At 50.3% G+C, this 18,315-nt stretch overlaps 1 protein-coding gene across 5 annotated transcripts in view; it reads right to left on the reverse strand.

Moving 5' to 3' along the window:
- Positions 1-18,315, reverse strand: part of CPNE5 (copine 5) — a 102,167-nt gene that overhangs the window by 65,666 nt on the left and 18,186 nt on the right. The window contains exon 1 of one of the 5 annotated variants that reach the window (XM_060307814.1): positions 2,274-2,410. The exons of the other annotated variants lie outside the window; for them this stretch is intronic. Within the exon in view, the coding sequence (XP_060163797.1) occupies positions 2,274-2,345 (72 nt within the window). The 5' untranslated portion in view covers positions 2,346-2,410. Of the gene's footprint in view, positions 1-2,273; positions 2,411-18,315 lie in introns of those variants that run through there. 5 annotated transcript variants of the gene reach the window in all.

The raw sequence follows: 18,315 nt of genomic DNA on the forward strand, positions 1-18,315 counted from the left end.
ATAAACCCCAGCCCAGAAGAGGCAAGTATTCCTTTGTGCATCCTTCCATCTCCCTCCACTCCCGGCAGAGACTCCAAGGAAAACACCCATTAGGGAAGATGACAGCGCTGCTTTTAAAATGGCACTTGAAGCGCAATAGGGGGGAATTCCCTAGAGATTGATCTCTGCTGGAGAAGAAAATGGAGTTCCCCTGGAAACAGGACACGGAGGGGGACTCCAAGGGCACCCAATATCTCCTAGAGCAGGAAAGGGGACAAGTGAGCCTGGCTGGGCGGTGATAAATTACCAGGACCAGGGGTAATTAACATATATGCACATCCTAAACTACTGCGAATGAAATCTTAAACCCAGGGACTTACTAAAGATGTTTTATAGCCTTCATTACTTGGGCTAATAACAAAGGGAAAAAAAATGTGAAAACTTGGATTTTAAAAATCCAAGAAGCCACTGGGTCCGTGTCAGATCCAATTTATACCCCTATTAATGACGGTCAGATCACAGCTGAACTGATGTTTTTTTTAAAACAAAAAGAAAAAATTAATTTGGTTGTATTTCGTTCTACATAGAGAATTAGAGATTTCAAGCCAGAAGGGACTTGGAGAGATGAGGTTTTAGCAAGCAGCGGGAAGCACGCAAAGGCACGAGATCTGACTCTGCTAAGGGGGGCTTGGGGAGGAGGGGAAGGTAGGTTAACCCCTCACCACTCTGTAATCCTGAGCCAAGCCAGCCCTGAACGCCCTTCCAGGTCCCTGGAAGGGCCTGTCCCTCCCTCCATTCCATTCTGAAGCCCTTTGTCCACACTTGGGCTCTAAGGATGGGAGGGGGCCTGACACTGCTCAAGTCTGGGGCACAGACCACCAAACACTGGTAGGCACAGGAATTCTCTGATGAACAAAGCTGCAGGGAAGCCCCAAATCTGCTTTGTTTTACCAAGTGATTCTGATGCAGAGAACCCTAGAGAATTGTTGGGTAGGTGGCAAGTGTGGACTGGGGAGGCTGTGGTATGAAATTGGGGAAGGGGCTGGGCAGTCGGGGAGGTGAGGGGACTTTGACCCCAGGGGCTGGGACAGCCTCCCAGAGAGGAGAAAGTACAAATGAGAAATAAGCCTGGAAATTAAGGTATTCACCCTCTGAAAAGCTTACTTCTTGTCCCTGGCAACAAAACTCAGTGGGAAAAGCTCCTGACATGTCACAAAAGATGCTCCCAAGGGTTCCTAAAACCCCTATGACTAAGTCCCAAGAATATCAATTAAGCAGCATTAATTACATATCATCAGTTTGAGCGAGACCCTCAGAGGGGAGGCAGACTTGAAACTTCTGTGAGGACTAAATTAAGTGGCTCCCAGGGGCTGTGCTAGAAGTTGAGATTTATGGGGGCAGGTGGGCAGCTGTCCCACCAAACTGCCCTGGGACAAGGGCCAGTGCAAGGCTGGGATTGAGAACCCAGGTCAGGCAGTAAGGTCTTCCCTTCCCACATCCAACTACAAGGCCGGGAAGGGGCAAGCCTGTGTCAAGACATGGGCCTCCTGACCTGCAGGGGGCACTGAGCTGGCAGTTAGTCCTAGACGGATTTGGAGGCTTGTTCTCCATGCTGGAGAGTCTCCTGCTGCCGCCCCACCCTGCCCAGCTCCTTCTCCATTCCAGGAGATTGCTTCCCATCAAACTCCATCACCTGGTTCCCTTGCTCTGTGGGTTCCAGTTGGGTTTGGCCAGTGGGAGGCACTGGCAGATGGCAGATGGCAGATGGGAGACGGGAGATGAGAGAATGTGGGCTATTTCCTCCGTCTCTGGCCCAGTCTCAGCACCATGGTTCTGGGAGGGGCTGCTCACCCCACACCCACCACCACGCTCACCTCTCACTCACACACAATAACATTGTCTCCTCCCACTGCCCCTTCAAGCCTGGGTGGAAACAGCTCCCTGTTGTTGCCAGGCCCTGGGTGCTGCACTGTCCCTGTGGGTGTCCTCAACCTCACCCATACCTTTGAAAGAAATCCATTAAATCTCTTCAGTGAAAACAACTGAGTAGAATTCTCTCTCCTGCTGGGACCCTGACTGATATATTTTCTCTCTCACAAACACATTCACACACTCATACCATTTCCAACTCACCCGAACACAAACCAAGAATGGTCCCCACCCCCACCCCATTCTTCTTAGACACGGTAACATTCATGTCACCAGTAAAGTGTGTGACTCCTGCCCATGCAGCCTAGGTACCCAAGGTCTGTGACAGCCCTCAGAGATGCAGGGTCCCAACCCAGCCATCCTACCTGTGGGCCTTGGTGGGGACTCTCAGGGTCCAGGGCTCTCACCACAGCCTCTGCTTTGTAGAAAGTAGCCATCCCGGCCCCATCCACACAGATGTCAGAGAGCCCAGCAGGGAAGGGCAACCGCTAGATTAGAACCAGCTCTGAGTGGGCTGTGATACCCTGAAATTGAATGCAAATATCTGTACATGTGCTCATTTTCTGGGGAGAGAAGCCATGGTTTTCATCAATTTCTCAAAGGGAAGCAGAAAGCTTTAAGAACCACTAATTCTAGCTTTGGAAGGCAGATCTTGGGGGTTCGCACATAAGGCAGTAAAGTGAAATAGTTAATAGAGCAGTCTGAGGCCAGGCTTCCTGGTTTCAAATCCTGGCTCTGCTATTCACTGGCTGTGTGACCTTGGCCAAATCCCTTTGTTAGGGAACCGTTGACCGAAACTGTCCACCTTGGCCAGGCACCATGATAACCACTTGCATAAGTTTCTCACAACAGGAGGTCCTGATAAGGAACATGGTACTGCTGCTGAAAACTAACTGGGAGAATATGGGAGGGGCCAAAGAGAGAGGGGAGATGCCAGCCCATAATACGTCTTGTAAAACTAACTGGAAGAATTTGGGAGGGGCCAAAAGGAAGGAGGAGACGCCAGCCCATAATATGTCCTACTAACCTCCCAGAATCCTTTCGCTGGAATCCATCTTGGCTGAGAGATGCACGCACCACCAGGAAGGACCCTGAGTCAGACCAAGTCTGGGCCAAGCAAGATGACTGGCCAGAGACAACCCGGCAACTAACCCCATTACCATAAAACCTGAGACTGTGAGCCATGTGGCAGAGCAGTTCTCCTGGGTTCCCTTACCCTGCTGCTCTCCACCCAGGCGCCCCGTCCCAATAAAGTCTTTTGCTTTGTCAGTGTGTGTGTCTCCTCAGACAATTAATTTCTGAGTGTTAGACAAGAGCCCACCCTTGGGCCCTGGAAGGGGTCCCCCTTCCTGCAACACCTTCACCTCTTTGCCTTAATTTCCTCTTCCATAAAATGGAAATGACCATTTATCCACACTTTATAGAGTTGTTGGAGGCTTAAATGATTTAATGTATGTAATATACTTAGAAGAGAGCCTGGGACATAAAACATGCTCTGTAAATTTGTGATTCCACACTCTGGTTCTTTATAAATCCCAAACCCTGGCCCAACCACCCAGGAGGTATATACCTCCCAAGTCTCTGAACTCTGCCCTGTCTCTGAGATGCTCCTGGCCCTAACTGCTAACATTTCCTACCCATCTTCCATGCCTGAGAAGGTTTCTATCCTCCATCTAAAGGGGTCCTCTGTGCTTAAGTCCCCTGGAGGTCCCAGTTCTGTGTGGTTTCTCTCCAAATAACTTCCACATACAGGGTAAGGCTGAGGGGAAAATTCAGGGCTGGCCCTTTGCTCTTGCAAACTAGCTGCTCCATTAAGATCAAGGTTCTGCCCTCCCTGTGGGCTCCCCTCAACACCTAGCAATGCCCAGGCCTCAGTTAGAAAAAAGGAAGTAGAATGTGTAAATTTTGCTTAGCCACCCAGGCCTAGAGAAGAAAATTCACTCTGGCCACTGCAGGAAAGGGAAGGCAGGAGGAGCCCTTGGGCAAGGAGGCTGCTAGTGAGAATGGGGGGAGTGGTGCCCTTGGCCCACTCATCCCCAGCTCAGACACTGGAGATGCAGAACAAAGGCAGCCTGGGAAGAGGCTCTCTCTGTTGCTTCCAGATTTCCAAAATCTGGTCCTCTTCTTCTTCCTCACAACCCACTTGCTGGGGGCAGTGACAGCAAGCAGCTCAGGGATGTCTCCCAACATGTCGGTCAACTCCCCACAGATGCCCATGGCTGGAGCCAGGGAGGTGCAGAGGGGTAGCCAGGCCAGTGGCCCAGGAGCCCCACTGGCCAGGGTTCTGTTACTTATTATCTATGTGAGACCACCTGGGTAACCCCTCGGAAGGTGCATTTCCCCATCGCTAAAACAGAACATCCTTCCTTCTCCAGGGGAAGGCTAGAGGGAAATGTGCATGAAAGGCTGCACAGAGCATCTGCTGCCCAGTTGGTCTTCAATACCGATGACAACTGTCACCAAGCCCTACCAGGTGCCAGGTGCTAAGTGTTTTCCATATATTAACTCATTTAATATTCATAATAACCTTATGAGGCAGTACTATTATCATCTTCATTTTACAGAAAAGTAAACTAAGATAAGGCTCAGAGAGACTGAGTGACTTGCCCAAGGTCACACAGCTAATGGGTGGAAGGAACAGGATTCAAACTCAGGCATTCTGGCTCCTAATCAATTAGGAGTTGATTGAGTCACTCAACAATAAGAGGTTAATACTGTGAATGAGGCTGGGAATATGTCCTATCAGTCTTTACCCCAGCCCAACCTCTGAACTTCTTCAGTGCTGACTGTCCCTTCCACCTGGTTAATTCTTCCTGTGGAATTGGGTGGTTCTACAGGTCAGGTGGCACAGGTGAGCGCCCCGATCTATTCCTCTGCTCAACCTCCACACCACCTCTAACCCCTACACACACACACACACACACACACACACACACACACCACAGTCCTGGTCCTTCCTATGATTTCTGTGAACATTCATTGACTAACAAATTGACTCAGAACTGAAGATTTTAGGGCCAGAAGGAACCAAATCCTCTCAACCAATGAGAAAAGAGAGGCAGGGAAGCGGGGATGGGGTGCTCTGACAGAGGTCACATAGCTGATTAGGAAACGGGCAGTGACAAGAGCCCAGGCCAGGCGGGGCTCTGGCTCTGAGCAGTGCCCTCTTGTCCCAGAGGCCTGTCTATGCCCCCCTTTCCCAGGTTTCTCCCTTCCATCAAATCCTCCTCCTCCTTCCGCTTTGTATCGTGACTTCTCATCTTCACAACACTTCCACACATTCATGATCTCATTTAACCCCCCCCCGACCCCCATGGAGATGATTTTATTATCATCCCCATTTTACACATGAAGAAGCAGAGCTCCAGGAGGCCCGGGGGGAGGGCCAGGGCTCCCAGGAGTGACAGGATCACGGTGTTCACTGCGATCCTCTGCCTCAGTAGTGAGTGGGTGGCTCTGCAAGCCTGAACAATCTTAACGGCCCCTGATTTAAGCAGCTCTTGCCTTTTTACAAATTACAGCTGGATGAAGCCTCAGAGACCTTCCCCCCCAGCTGCGAAGCCCCCGGTGACTGTGCTGGCCAGGACAGAAGGAGGCCAGAGCTGACAGGCTGCTCTCTACCTCCAAGCTGCCCACCTTTCCCCAGCCGGAGCTCCCCTATAATTTTCATATATTACTGATGGCTCCTTAACGGCAGAGTCTAACATCTTGCTGCAGACCCCAGCCCCTGGATCCTCATGAATCATGTTCACTGGGATTAAAATTAGAGGCCAGAAATCTATCTGACTCAAATACAAATAGGACGAGGGAATCTGCTTGGCTCTGGGAATAGGGGACTGGGTGGGTGTCCAGGGCTGGGGAGAATGGCCAGAGGTCTGGGCATCAGGCAGGAGGGCATGGGTTGTGCAGAGGGGCACAGAAGTCCCATGCCAGGTCCACCACCGTCTTGGGTCTGGAAATTTCTCTCAGGTTCTCTCACGGGAGGGGTCCAGGATCCTGTGGCCATCTCTTCCTTAGAGAGTAAGGAAAACGAGGCCCAGAGAAAGCATGGGGCTTACCTAAAGGCACACGGAGTGAACCATGACTTCTGTGGCCTGGTGGCCTCCCAGACCATTTCCTGTTTTGTCAAGGCCTCTAGGTGAGGAAGGGCAGAGGGGGAGATGGGGGGCCTGAGGCTCCAATGGCCTTCCCAGTGCTCAGGCCTGGACAGAGAAGGTTCCTGTTCTGGCCCCAGACACCAGCAGTGGCCTGTGAAATTTTATCAAGCTTTATAATAAAAGACTTCCTGCCAAAAAGCTTAGTTCCTAATTAGCCATTGTTTCTGATAATCTGTTAAATTGTCCCAGCTCCTGGGGGAGTGGCCCTTTTACCAATAAGCCTGGCTGCCAACCTGCCGGCAAAACACTCTCCACTGGCTTGTGCTTCTGGTCCTGCCTGAGCAGCCGCTTTTGGGGGAATGGGGGAGCCTGAGAAAGCCTGTCACAATAGCACCTGTCCCCCAGCACACCCCAAAATGTCTATGGTTCCTATCAAATGGCATCATGACATCTGACATGATAGCATCAGTGGTTCCTTCCTTATACACCATCAGTGAAATGATAGCATCGGTGGTTTCTCACTTAAGGGCTTCTTACAGGAAGAGCCATTATTGAGCATTCTCTACGTGCCAGCCCCTTTACATGAGTTAACTCCTTTAATCCTCACAGCAGGCTTTTGAGCCTAAGCATTTGCCTAAGCGCCCCAGCTGGGAAGGTGGTGGCCTGGATTTGGACCCAGTTACCTTGACTTCAGAGCCCGCGCTCTCAACAGTTCAGCTGCAGCTATGAAGTGTGCCTGGACACTAACGCCAAGGAATAAATAGATTTATCAGCTACCAAGGGACCTGGCCTAGATCCTCGGGGTTTACTAGAAAGGCAGACTCCTTTCTTTAAAGGGAATCTTAGGCTCCTGTCTAATGTATCACACAGAACTAACAAACACCTCTGGCTGAATGGGGGAAGGGGTGGCAGGAGCCACACACAGATTCACAGTTGGACCCTGAGGCACCACATCAAACCCTGGAGCCAGAAAAGCCCATTTTGAAAGTCAGTGGCCTGGGCAGATGAAAGGAGCCTGGACTCAGACTCAAGACCACATCACACCCCGGCTCTGCCACTTGCTAGCAGTCACTGGACGAAGCAAGGACCCCTCCATCCAATTGCTTCCTCATCTGGGATGTGGTGAGGGCAAGGCAGATCACACGGTGCTGCTGAGGTGGAGACTGCATGGGCAGTAGGAATGTCAGTCATCCTCCTATTGAGGATCAGCAGGACGGGGGACAGAGCCGCCTCATAGCTTTGTCTGACTGTATTGCATAATAATACTATTTAAAGTATTGAGCACAACAAGGCACTGAGGTGATTCTGTCATTACGTCCCATCACAGCCCAGTGAGCAGGCATCAGGGTCCCAGGGTCCCATTTTGCTGATGAAAAAAACTAGGATTGAGAGAGGTTATGGGGAGTGGAAAAGACAGGATCTGAAGGGACATTGTAAGCAGGTTCTAAAGCCCTAAACTTAAAACTGGGAAAAGGTACCTGTGGACTCACCTGGTCCCTGAAGTAAGGCCTTGGTCCTAGACTGCCTGCTCCTGATGACAGGGAGTCAAGGCCCTGGAAATGCAGCTGTGTGACAAGAGCAAAAACCACTAAAGGCTGCCCAAGGGACCCAAGGCTCAAGAGGGACCTTTCTTTGCAGAGGCAGACTCCTCTCTGCAAAAAGGGGAGAGTCGGAAAGCCAACCCCATGCTGGCCTGGGAATCCACCTCCTAGCGAGGCTAGCCTCCTGCTTTGGGCTTTAGTAACAATAACAGTCCATTCATTACTTTAAATCTCTTGATAAAGGTCTACATTTTATGACGGGGGCCAGGTCCTGTTCTGGTCATCAGGGATCCCAACTGGGCTCACAGCCTAGTGGGTGGAAGGTCATTTCATTTCACACTTAAACTCTTGGCCATTGGATCAAGCGGATCCCCACTGCCCTTGCCCACCCCATCTCATCCCAGGAGCTCCACAAACACTGCAAATTGTCTTCCTGCGGCTGCCCTTTCCCCTACAATCTGCTCTGCACACAGGGGACAGAGTTATCTTTCTGAAACATAAACAGGCTACATCACTCCCCTGCTCAAAACCCTCAAATAGCTTCTCATCACACTTAGAGCAGTGTCTGAACTCCTACATGGCCTACAAAGCCCTGCAGGATCTGCCCGTGCAACCTCTGTGACCATACGGCCCACTGTCTTTATTATTCACACCACTCAAACTGTACCAGTCTTTCTTTTGGTCCTTTGACGAAAAGAGCTTGTTCCCACCTTGGGGCCTCTGCACTCGCTGTTCCCTCTGCCTGGAACCTCCCCACCACCAGACTAATGCATGGCACCACTTGGGGCTCAACTCGCATCACCAGCCCTTCAGCAGGGCCTCCCCTGATGCCCCTTTAACTAAGGCAGCTCCCTTTTCCCAGGTCACTGTCTCATCACACTGTCTTATCTTTTTCTCAGCACTGATCAACCAGTACCTGAAATTATCCAATTTCTTTGCTGACTACACTAAGCCTCTCCAGAGCATGGACTCTGCCTGTCTTGTTCTCCACTGTATGCCTGGATCAGTGTATGTCATATAGTAAGTGCTCAATAAATGCCAGTTCCCTGACTACTGATTCTGGAAACCGTGATAAAATCTAAGACCACATACTCCCAACAGGGCTCCCAGGGGGGCGCCGCCCTCCCCTCTGGAGCTGATCTCTAACCTCCCTCCAGCACACACTTGGCTGCAGTTGGACTAAGTCACAGCCAGCTAGCTCATGGACACGCAGGCCATTCCCACCCCCAGATTTTGCTCATGTCGGGTCCCATTCCTGGAATGCCCTTTCCTCCTCCCACCATCCTTCAAGTCCAAAGTATGGTGTTGTCTCCCCCTGGAAGCCTCCCTAGCCCTCTTGATCTCTCCCTGCTGTGAAGTGCTGAGAATTCATGTCTAAACTACTTGGGAGGCTCTTGGACTAGTTGTGCTCTGAAACTTGGGGCCTCAGAGAGGATCTGTTCCAACACCCTCAACAAGATGAATAAATGAGGCTTTTAAATCCTTCTATAGGGCTTCCCTTGTGGTGCAGTGGTTAAGAATCCGTCTGCCAATGCAGGGGACACGGGTTCGAGCCCTGGTCCAGGAAGATCCCACATGTCGCGGAGCAACTAATCCCATGCGCCACAACTACTGAGCCTGTGTTCTAGAGCCCATGAGCCACAACTACCGAGCCCACGTGCTGCAGCTACTGAAGCCTGCGAGCCTAGAGCCCATGGTCCGCAACAAGAGAACCCACCGCTCGCCGCAACTAGAGAAAGCCTGCATGCAGCAACAAAGACCCAACACAGCCAAAAAATAAAAATAAATAAAATAAAATTTAAAAGATAAATAAATAAATCCTTCTATATATGTGTCTGTTCTCCCCAGCTCCCTGTAAGGTCTCTGAGGGCAGGGACCTCCCTGCTACAGCTTTGCACCCTGGAGGATACCACAGGGTCTTACCTAAGTTACTTCCCTTCTCTTGGCCTCCACACTGCTATTTATAGAATGGGCTACCTGAGATAAAGTATATAAACTGCCTGGTACATTGCCCGGCACCATCAGTGATCTATTAACAAGAGCTATCTTTTACCAAGTGCCTACCTGGCTCCTCCAACTTATCCTATGTTACCTCAAATCCTTAGACAATCCAGAAGGTAAGTATTGTTAGTTGTCCATATTACATGTGAGGAATCTGAGGCTCAGAGGGGACAAGTGTCTAGGCCACACAGCTCTAAGTACCAGGGTCCTGAAACAAACCCAGGTTTGTCTGACTCTTAAAAGTGCTCAGGATCCCACCCCTCCTCCGTGGTCTGGGCATAATCTGTACCTGCCTGCAAAGTTGTTATAAGGATTAGGGATGATGAGTATGAGATGCTGGACACATGGCAGGCACTCAGTAAAGGATGCCTGTTGTCACACAGATTTTCCATACATCTTGGTTGATTCTTTGAGTAGCTTAAATAATCAGAGTTCTCAGGGAGCAATCATGGCTGCTGGGACAGAGGTGTCTGGGGAGCTCAGAGACAGCTTAAGGTGGATCAGAGCTGGCTAAAGGAAAGGGCATGGTGGAGTATTTCCTCTGGAGGAATAGAGTGAGGGTGGGCAGTACACCAGACTGGGGGCTATGAGTGTTTGGATGCAGGGAGAGGGACAGAGCTAAGAAGAGCTTCTTCCCTAAGATAGCGGGTAACAGGCCCTGAGGTAGGGAGGGAAAAGCCTGGAGTCAAACAGCTTGGGTTTTGTTCTACTGTCTGTAACACATTATTTTAGATTATTTTTTAATGAGTTTCATCCATCTTATGAGTGGGAGTTACATTTGAAAGACCCTAATTAGGAGGCCTCACCTCTAATACGTTATCTCCTGGGTACTGGAGAGCCCTATTAACAGAGGGATGTTAGCAATGATTTTTCACAACCAACAGGAAGGGGTAGTGAGACACCTGGATGGTTAGGACTGCTGTACAAGCACTTAAGCACTTGCACAAGCAGGGAGTGAGAATCTGCAGAGACGTGACCTCACGCCTTGGGAGTGGGCCTGGGCTTCTGATACCCCTGGGTTCTCCCACAGATGGAGCCTGCTGTGGCCTGATCCTTACCAACCCTGGAACATCATCCCTTGGCCGACTTTCAGAAGCCTTTCAGGCAAGAGGCAGGCCCAGGGACCTCTCTGAGCTTGTAAGGACAGGTGTGTGACTAGCGGCCACTTACTAATATTAGATTAGAGTCTAACCTTAACTGTTAGACCATATGAAATTGCCAAAATTTTCAAATTGCAGATTCATACGGTTCAATCTAACTCACAGGTGCGTGAGGCAGAAATCAGCCTGAGACCTGCTTTCACGGTTGTGTAGGCCCTGGCGTCGAGGTTGAGCGGAAGCAGAGATGTGCCTGTATCCACTCCTGACTGTGGGAGGCTGCAGGTCGCTGCCCCAAAGAACTGGCAGCTGTGGTTAGGTGGCTTCATAACAGATTGAGTCCCAGCCCCACACTGATGAACTGCATGGCCTTATACAAGCCACTTCAGCTTTTCCCGTCTCAGTTCCTACCTGTGATCTGGGCCAATCACATCTCCTCACAGTTGGCTGCAGCATTAGGGATGCGCCAGCAGAGCACACAGCAAGGGCTGAATCCATGGTAGTTCCTGGCTTATGGCCATGCTTAGGGTAGTCCAAATGGGAGAGGCTCTAACACCAGGCTAAGAAGTTGATGTTTTGTCTTAGAGCCTTGAGAAATGGGTGAATTCCTGAGCTGTCATTTGGACAGCCACAGGAAAAAGCCCTCTTCTGTTCAGGAGGAGCTAAAAAGGAGACTTTGGGGATGAGCCTGGGGGTGACCTTTGGGGCCAGAGCCAGGGAGGATAGTCGGGGTCTGATAGGGGGCAGGAGGCAGACAGGCCACCACCAGAGAGGCAGAGTTTTGTGGGCAGACTGAGAGGAGATACCCAGGATAAACACCAGCAGGGGACAAAGGCGCCACAGAGTCTGGGAGTGGGTCTCCTGCACCATCCGCAGCCACCATCCTCGTGGCCAGTATGTCATGTTACAATGCTCTGGGCACGACACAGGGATGACATCCCTGTGTCCGGCCTTTCCTGAAAGAGCCCCTTCTGATGAAGGACTCCTCACACACATGGTTGGGATGCTTCCCTTCAAGTCCCTCTCCCCCTGGAAGCCCTCACTCCTTGGAGCGAATCAGGTCCTACAGCCCCAGGCTGAGGAGGGAACTCGGGTTTCCCAGGAAGCTTGAGTATTTGAGAATGTTGGCTGTTGCTCCTGGGTTCCTGGTGCGGGCAGGGTTGGTTTAGTTCCCAGGGTCTCCAAGTGTGGTCATTCCCCCTGTGAAGGGCGCCCAGGGGCCCGAGCTGGGCAATGGCACACTGCAGTTGATATTTCCAGGCATTTCACAAGCATTATCTTAGTTAGTCCTTCCAAGAAGCTCTCCTAACCCCATTTTACAGATGAGTAAGATGAGACTTGGAGAAGATAAATACCTCACCCAGGTCATGTGGTAAATCTCAGAGCTGGGATGGGCATCAAGTTCAGGGCGTCATCTGACAAGGTATTTGACTGTTATTCATGACGTCCTTAGGGACCAGACGCAGAAATACGAGATGGGTTATAACAAAGTTATGCAGATCCTAGGTGGCTGAACAGCACTCCCCAAAGGTCAACTAGGTAACTGAGATCAATCTGGGAAAAGGTCTCTAGTGGAGGACCACAGCACTCCATCCCGTTCAACCCCTATCACTCGCGTGGACAATGACTGCCCCTGACCCAGGACCAGGAGGCACAACCATAATTCAACGTGATCTTCACAGACCATAACAACAGACTGAATCTGCCAAATGACATGTAACAGAGATAAATGTAAAATTTCACATTTAGATTCAAAAACTCAATTGCCAAATCTGAGCTGGAGGAATTCTGTTTGGATAGCAGCTTGTTTGAGGAGGATACAGGAGCCCCCAAACTCAATATGAAGTAAGTCGAAGACACCTGACAAAAAGGCCAGTGGAATTCTAGGTAATGTCGATAGATATATAACCCTTGGAAACAAACACACAGAATGCATGATTGTCTAGTCCAAGCCCCTGTGAGGAGGGAGCCAGCCCACGATGCTCTGAGCTGGAGAAGGGAATGGTGCAGGACACACACTTTGGGAAGAACATTGACAAATGGACGTGTGTTCCAGGGAGTGTGCCCAGATTAGCAAAGGGACAAGAGACAGTTATATAAAGAGGAACTCTTGATAGAAATGGTCACATTCTAGGTCTGCCCCAAAGCGTACTAACAGGGCCATGTGAGCTGTCCTCAAACATTGAAAGAATATGTGGGGGACTTCCCTGGTGGCACAGTGATTAAGAATCTGCCTGCCAATGCAGGGGACACAGGTTTGAGCCCTGGTCTGGGAAGATCCCACATGCCGCAGAGCAACTAAGCCTGTGAGCCACAACTACTGAGCCTGCGCTCTAGAGCCCGCGAGCCACAACTACTGAGCCTGCATGCCACAACTACTGAAGCCCACGCACCTAGAGCCTGTGCTCCACAACAAGAGAAGCTGCTGCAATGAGAAGCACGTGCACTGCAACGAAGAGTAGCCCCTGCTTGCTGCAATTAGAGAAAGCCCTCGCACAGCAACGAAGACCCAACACAGCCAAAAATAAATAAATTAAAGAAATAAATTTTTTTAAAAAAATAAAGAATATGTGAATGAGAAAATCAACTTACTTGCACATCTAAGGAGTGTGGAATTAGGAACGAGTGGAATTATGCCCTTTATGTATAACTCTATTATAGTTCTGACGTCATGTTCTAGAAACTACTTTCACATTAACCACTCTGTGCTTCAGTTTCCTGTTTTGTTAAATGAGGCCAATAATAATAATAACAGTAATAATGCCGCTGCTACCTCCTTCATAGGTTTGTTGTGAGGATCAAATGAGTTACTACAGTAAATGCTTTTTAGAACAGTGCCTGGTACATCACTGTTAGATATGTTTGCTATTAGCATTACTATTGCAGTTATTGTTGTTTTTGTTACCTCCCTGAATTGAAAGTGAGCTCTGGCTGTAGATAGTGTCTGGTCACCCTTTGTGTCCCCAGCATTCATCTCCCAGCACACAGTAAGTTGAGCCAAATTTATGTGGAGGCTCATGTCAAGATGCTCCGAGGAAGATCATCCCGAATATTCAGAGATGAACTGTCATTCCCAGCTGGTGTTAAGATGTTCAGCAGGCTGAGGTTGCTCAAAAATAGACTGAGCGCTCAGGCAGGGACATGTGGGCGTGGCGGCTGGGGCCACATGCTCTGCAGGTGGTGTGGGTTGATCAGCGGGACACCCTAAGATTCCATGATACCCATCTCCTCCTTTCTGAAGGGCCCTCAGCCTGGACAGCCACCTGGCAAGGGAGGGGCAGGGATCACCTCTACACTTTTCTTTTTTTTTCTTTTTTCTTTTTTTTGGCTGTGGGGCTTGTGGGATCTTATTTCCCCAACCGGGGATTGAACCCTCACCCTCGTCAGTGAAATCATGGAGTCCTAACCACTGGACTGCCAAGGAATTCCCAATGTGAAATTCATTATTATTATTATTATTTGCTGCACGCCTACGCTTTTCAAATGGGGAACCAAGCACAGCTCCCTCTTCCTAGTGACAGAGTTTCTGGGACTCCTCCTACCTGGCCATCCTGCCTCTCCTGGGACATGCAGAAGGGCTTAGTAAGCCTTGATGCAAATAGTGGTCGATTTCCTGGGCTAAAATTACATCTTGAGTCAATTTTCACAAAGTGCAGTGACAGATTTAGGTGATGGGAAGACGGAGCTTTCTCAGAAGGCATTACAATGACCCAAACGGTTAAAATCAGCTGAAACCAGGCAGCCAGGGGCTGCGAGAGCAGCTTTCATCCTTCTGTGGTCTTATGCAAACATGGGAGACCCTGCCTAGGGAAACTGCTGTGCTTGCACTTGACTCCCTCCGGCCATGGAATGAGTATCTCTTGGCCAAGATTCCACTAACAGAGAGACTTTTTGCAATGAACTAGCAGGTGGAGCCATGGGAATGGGTTCATGTTTACTAGGAAAAACAGGCTTCCATCCCAGGGACAGTTCCATAGAGATGGATCTGGATTATTCTTTAAACTCTCCCTTCCTGATACTTTCCTCTGCAGGTCACACAAAGAATCAGGCAAAGTAGGGCCTTGATATGTTTGAGGGTATCTTTCCTCCTACAGAAATAGCTTGAAGCCTGTGTCCCAGGGGTAGCCCATGCAACAGAGCTCTGCCACCGTCACCCCTGAAGGCTGGGCATGGCGCTGATGGTCTCTTGTAAATGGGGTCAGTCTCCTCTCTGACATTCTGACCCTATGACCCCAGCAGTCCTCAGCCTGAGAGTCAGGAGCTCCCTTCAGCTGCCTCTCCCTGTATCTTACCAGCCTCACACCCTGAACACCAGCCTCACTCATCTGCTCACCCTCTGTTTTGGATGGTCTCCGTTGGCCCTCTGGATCTACTTCCAGCCCTTCCCCACCCTGCTCTATGCCCGGGATCCAGTGTGGACTGGATCAACAGCCGCCCCCCACTCTAAGTCTTCCAGTGGGGTTCCACCAATGGGAGGTGAAGGCAGGAGAGCAGAGGGTGGGGAGAGAGTGAGGTTGCCCAGGCTGACCATGTCCCTCCACTGAGGGCCCCTGCTCCTGTAGACAAGCTCCCTTGGGGTTCCAGGAACCACCCCCACCCCTTACCTCCTCAGGTCTGGAGTAGTCCCACTGTCCCCAGCCCCTGTGATTCACCAGCCCACGTTGGTTTCCCTGAACCCCACCCACTCCTTTATAATTAGCCCTGTATTATATCTCCCAACTCTGCAGGACCTGGACTGGCCTGCTTACTCCAGCCACCTCCATGCCTTTGCTTTCACCACCATCTTTTTTTTTACAAATTTACTTATCTATTTATTTATCTATCTATTTATTTATTTAGGCTGCGTTGGGTCTTTGTTGCTGTGTGCGGGCTTTCTCTAGTTGCAGCGAGCAGGGGCTACTCTTCGCTGCGGTGCGCAGGCTTCGCATTGCAGTGGCTTCTCTTGTTGCGGAGCACAGGTTCTAGGCACACGGGCTTCAGTAGTTGTGGCACGTGGGCTCAGTAGTTGTGGCTTGCGGGCTCTAGAGCACAAGCTCAGTAATTGTGGCACACGGGCTTAGTGGCTCCACGGCATGTGGGAATCTTCTCAGACCAGGGCTCAAACCCACGTCCCCTGAATTGGCAGGTGGATTCTTAACCACTGCGCCACCAGGGAAGCCCTCACCACCATCTTTGATGCTGGGCCCTTGTGTATGCCCCCCGGCTTCACTGAAACCCAGATCGACTCAGCTCCTCCAAGTGGACGCTGCCACTGCACTGGGGTCCAGCACCCTGATTCCAACACATGAGGCCAGTCCTGCTCCTCTATAGGATGAGGAGGGTGAACCAGCTGAGCCCTGAAGTTCCTTCCAACCCACATTCTCCTCTGCTCCACATCATGCATCCCTTAGCCAGATGGCTGGTGTTGAGGTTCAAATTCCACTGAAAAATCCAAATGACATTCTGGCTGTAATTTTCTCTCCTCTGAACTCCCATTCTATTCTCATCAATACCTCTCATCACATCCTCTGTTAGCATCATTCATGCATGGGAATCTCCCCTTCTAGGCTGCAAACTCCCTAGTTCCAGCTTGCGCTTTTGGTGAAACACTTTTCTTTCGGCTTATCTCCCTCTTCCCCCCGCCCCATCTCAAGAATGCTTACTGTTGTAAATATTGACTGAAGTGGGGGAGGGACCAGTAAGGCCCGAACACTCTGGATGATGTTGTACGATGATATTTACCAGACAATGACTACACAGCAGGTATGTTATATCCATCATCTTGCTTTGCCCTCACCACAGGCCTACAAGGTAGGCGTTACCCCCGTATTACATATGTGGAAACACAGAGGTTAAAAGCAACTTGTTCCAGGGGACTTCCCCGGTGGTCCAGTGGTAAAGAATCCGCCTTCCAATGCAGAGGACGTGGGTTCGAGCCCTGGTCTGGGAAGGAAGATCCCACATGCCCTGGGGCAACTAAGCCCACACACCACAACTACTGAGTTCACGCACCTCAACGAGAGAGCCCACGTGCCGCAAACTACAGAGCCCACTTGCTCTGGAGCCCACACGCCACAGCAAAGAACCCACACACCGCAACAAGAGATCCTGCATGTCTCAATGAAGATCCCAAGTGCCACAACTAAGACCCTATGCAGCCAAAAAATAAAGAAATAAAGAAAAATAAATAAATAAACACTGTGATTAAAAAAAACAGGGACTCCCCTGGTGGCTCAGTGGTTAAGAATCCGCCTGCCAATGCAGGGGACACGGGTTCGAGCCCTGGTCCAGGAAGATCCCACATGATGTGGAGCAACTAAGCCCACGCACCACAACTACAGAGCCTGCATGCCACAACTACTGAAGCCCACGTGTCTAGAGCCCATGCTCCACAGCAAGAGAAGCCACGGCAATGAGAAGCCCACACACCGCAACAAAGAGCAGCCCCCGCTCACCGCAACTAGAGAAAGCCTGTGCGCAGCAGTGAAGACCCAACACAGTCAAAAATAAATTAATTAATTAATTAATGGGAAAAAAATAAATTAATTTAAAAAAAAAGTAACTTGTTCCAGAAAGGGCTGGAGCCAGAAGTGAAAGCACAGGTGTATCTGATTCCAAGGCCTATCACCCATTCCTCTGCTCCACCCTGCAGTGTGTGTGATAACAAGATGCAACATGGGGATTTCCCTGGCAGTCCAGTGGTTAAGACTCTGCACTTCCACTGCAGTGGGCATGGGTTCAATCTCTGGTTGGGGAACTCAGATCCCGCATGCCGCAAGGCATAACCAAAAAAAAAAAAAAAAAGATGCAACGTGGGCCCTGACCCAAATGAGACAAGTCTCATTACAGGATGTAATTAAGGGTTCATGGAGCAGCACCCTTCTGAAGAGCCCTTCCAGACTTTCCTGAATGAATCACCGAGACGTTAGGACATTACTGTTCTCTATGAAGCTCGGCCAAAAGGTCTCAAAAGTAATTAGTTCCTTTAAGCTAAACATTTCCCCAGCAATCTGGTTTACGCTTTAATTGGCTTAGAGTATTGGAGAGGGAGAAAAAGTCAACTTTAGCCCAGCCCCTGCGGAAATATTTCCCATACACTTTATGGATAAAATTCATTCCCTTTGGCCGCTTGCTTCTGCCAAGCCTGAGGGAGGGCAGATCAGGGAGCAGGGCAGGTGATGCTCCAGTCAGTCCACCAACGAGGAAGGGGAGGTTCGTTTCTGAAGTCTGAGTTACTGAAGCTTTACTGGCCGTTCTCATTCTCATCAAGTCACCTGGGACCACCGCCCCTGTGGGCTCTTGGCTTTGGTCATCTCACGCACCACTCCTCTTCCTTCCCTTTCCGCAGGCCCTGGGGTCTGGACCTGTGTCCTTCTGCTCTTTGGAGCTGCCTCTGTTCCATTAGTCATTGGTACTTCCCTCTCTCAGTGGAGACACCAAGCTGAGTCTCTATCCAGAGCCCCTGGGCCTCCCTCCCAGGTCTGGGTAGAGAAGGGCATGGATAGGGCTGCCAAGGTCAAATTCCCTCTCGTCCCATCCTTGGGCCTCTTCTGATCACCAGGAGGAATGAGCACAGCTCATATGAAGGTCACGGGAAACTCCCTTCAGCTCTGAGTCCAGTAAATTCACCCCCACCTCCTCAACCCTGGAAGAAAACATTCTTCACCTCCCAGACTTTGACCTCATCCTTGC

Source organism: Globicephala melas, chromosome 11, assembly GCF_963455315.2.
Source record: "Globicephala melas chromosome 11, mGloMel1.2, whole genome shotgun sequence".
NCBI classification, from domain to species: Eukaryota; Metazoa; Chordata; class Mammalia; order Artiodactyla; family Delphinidae; genus Globicephala; species Globicephala melas.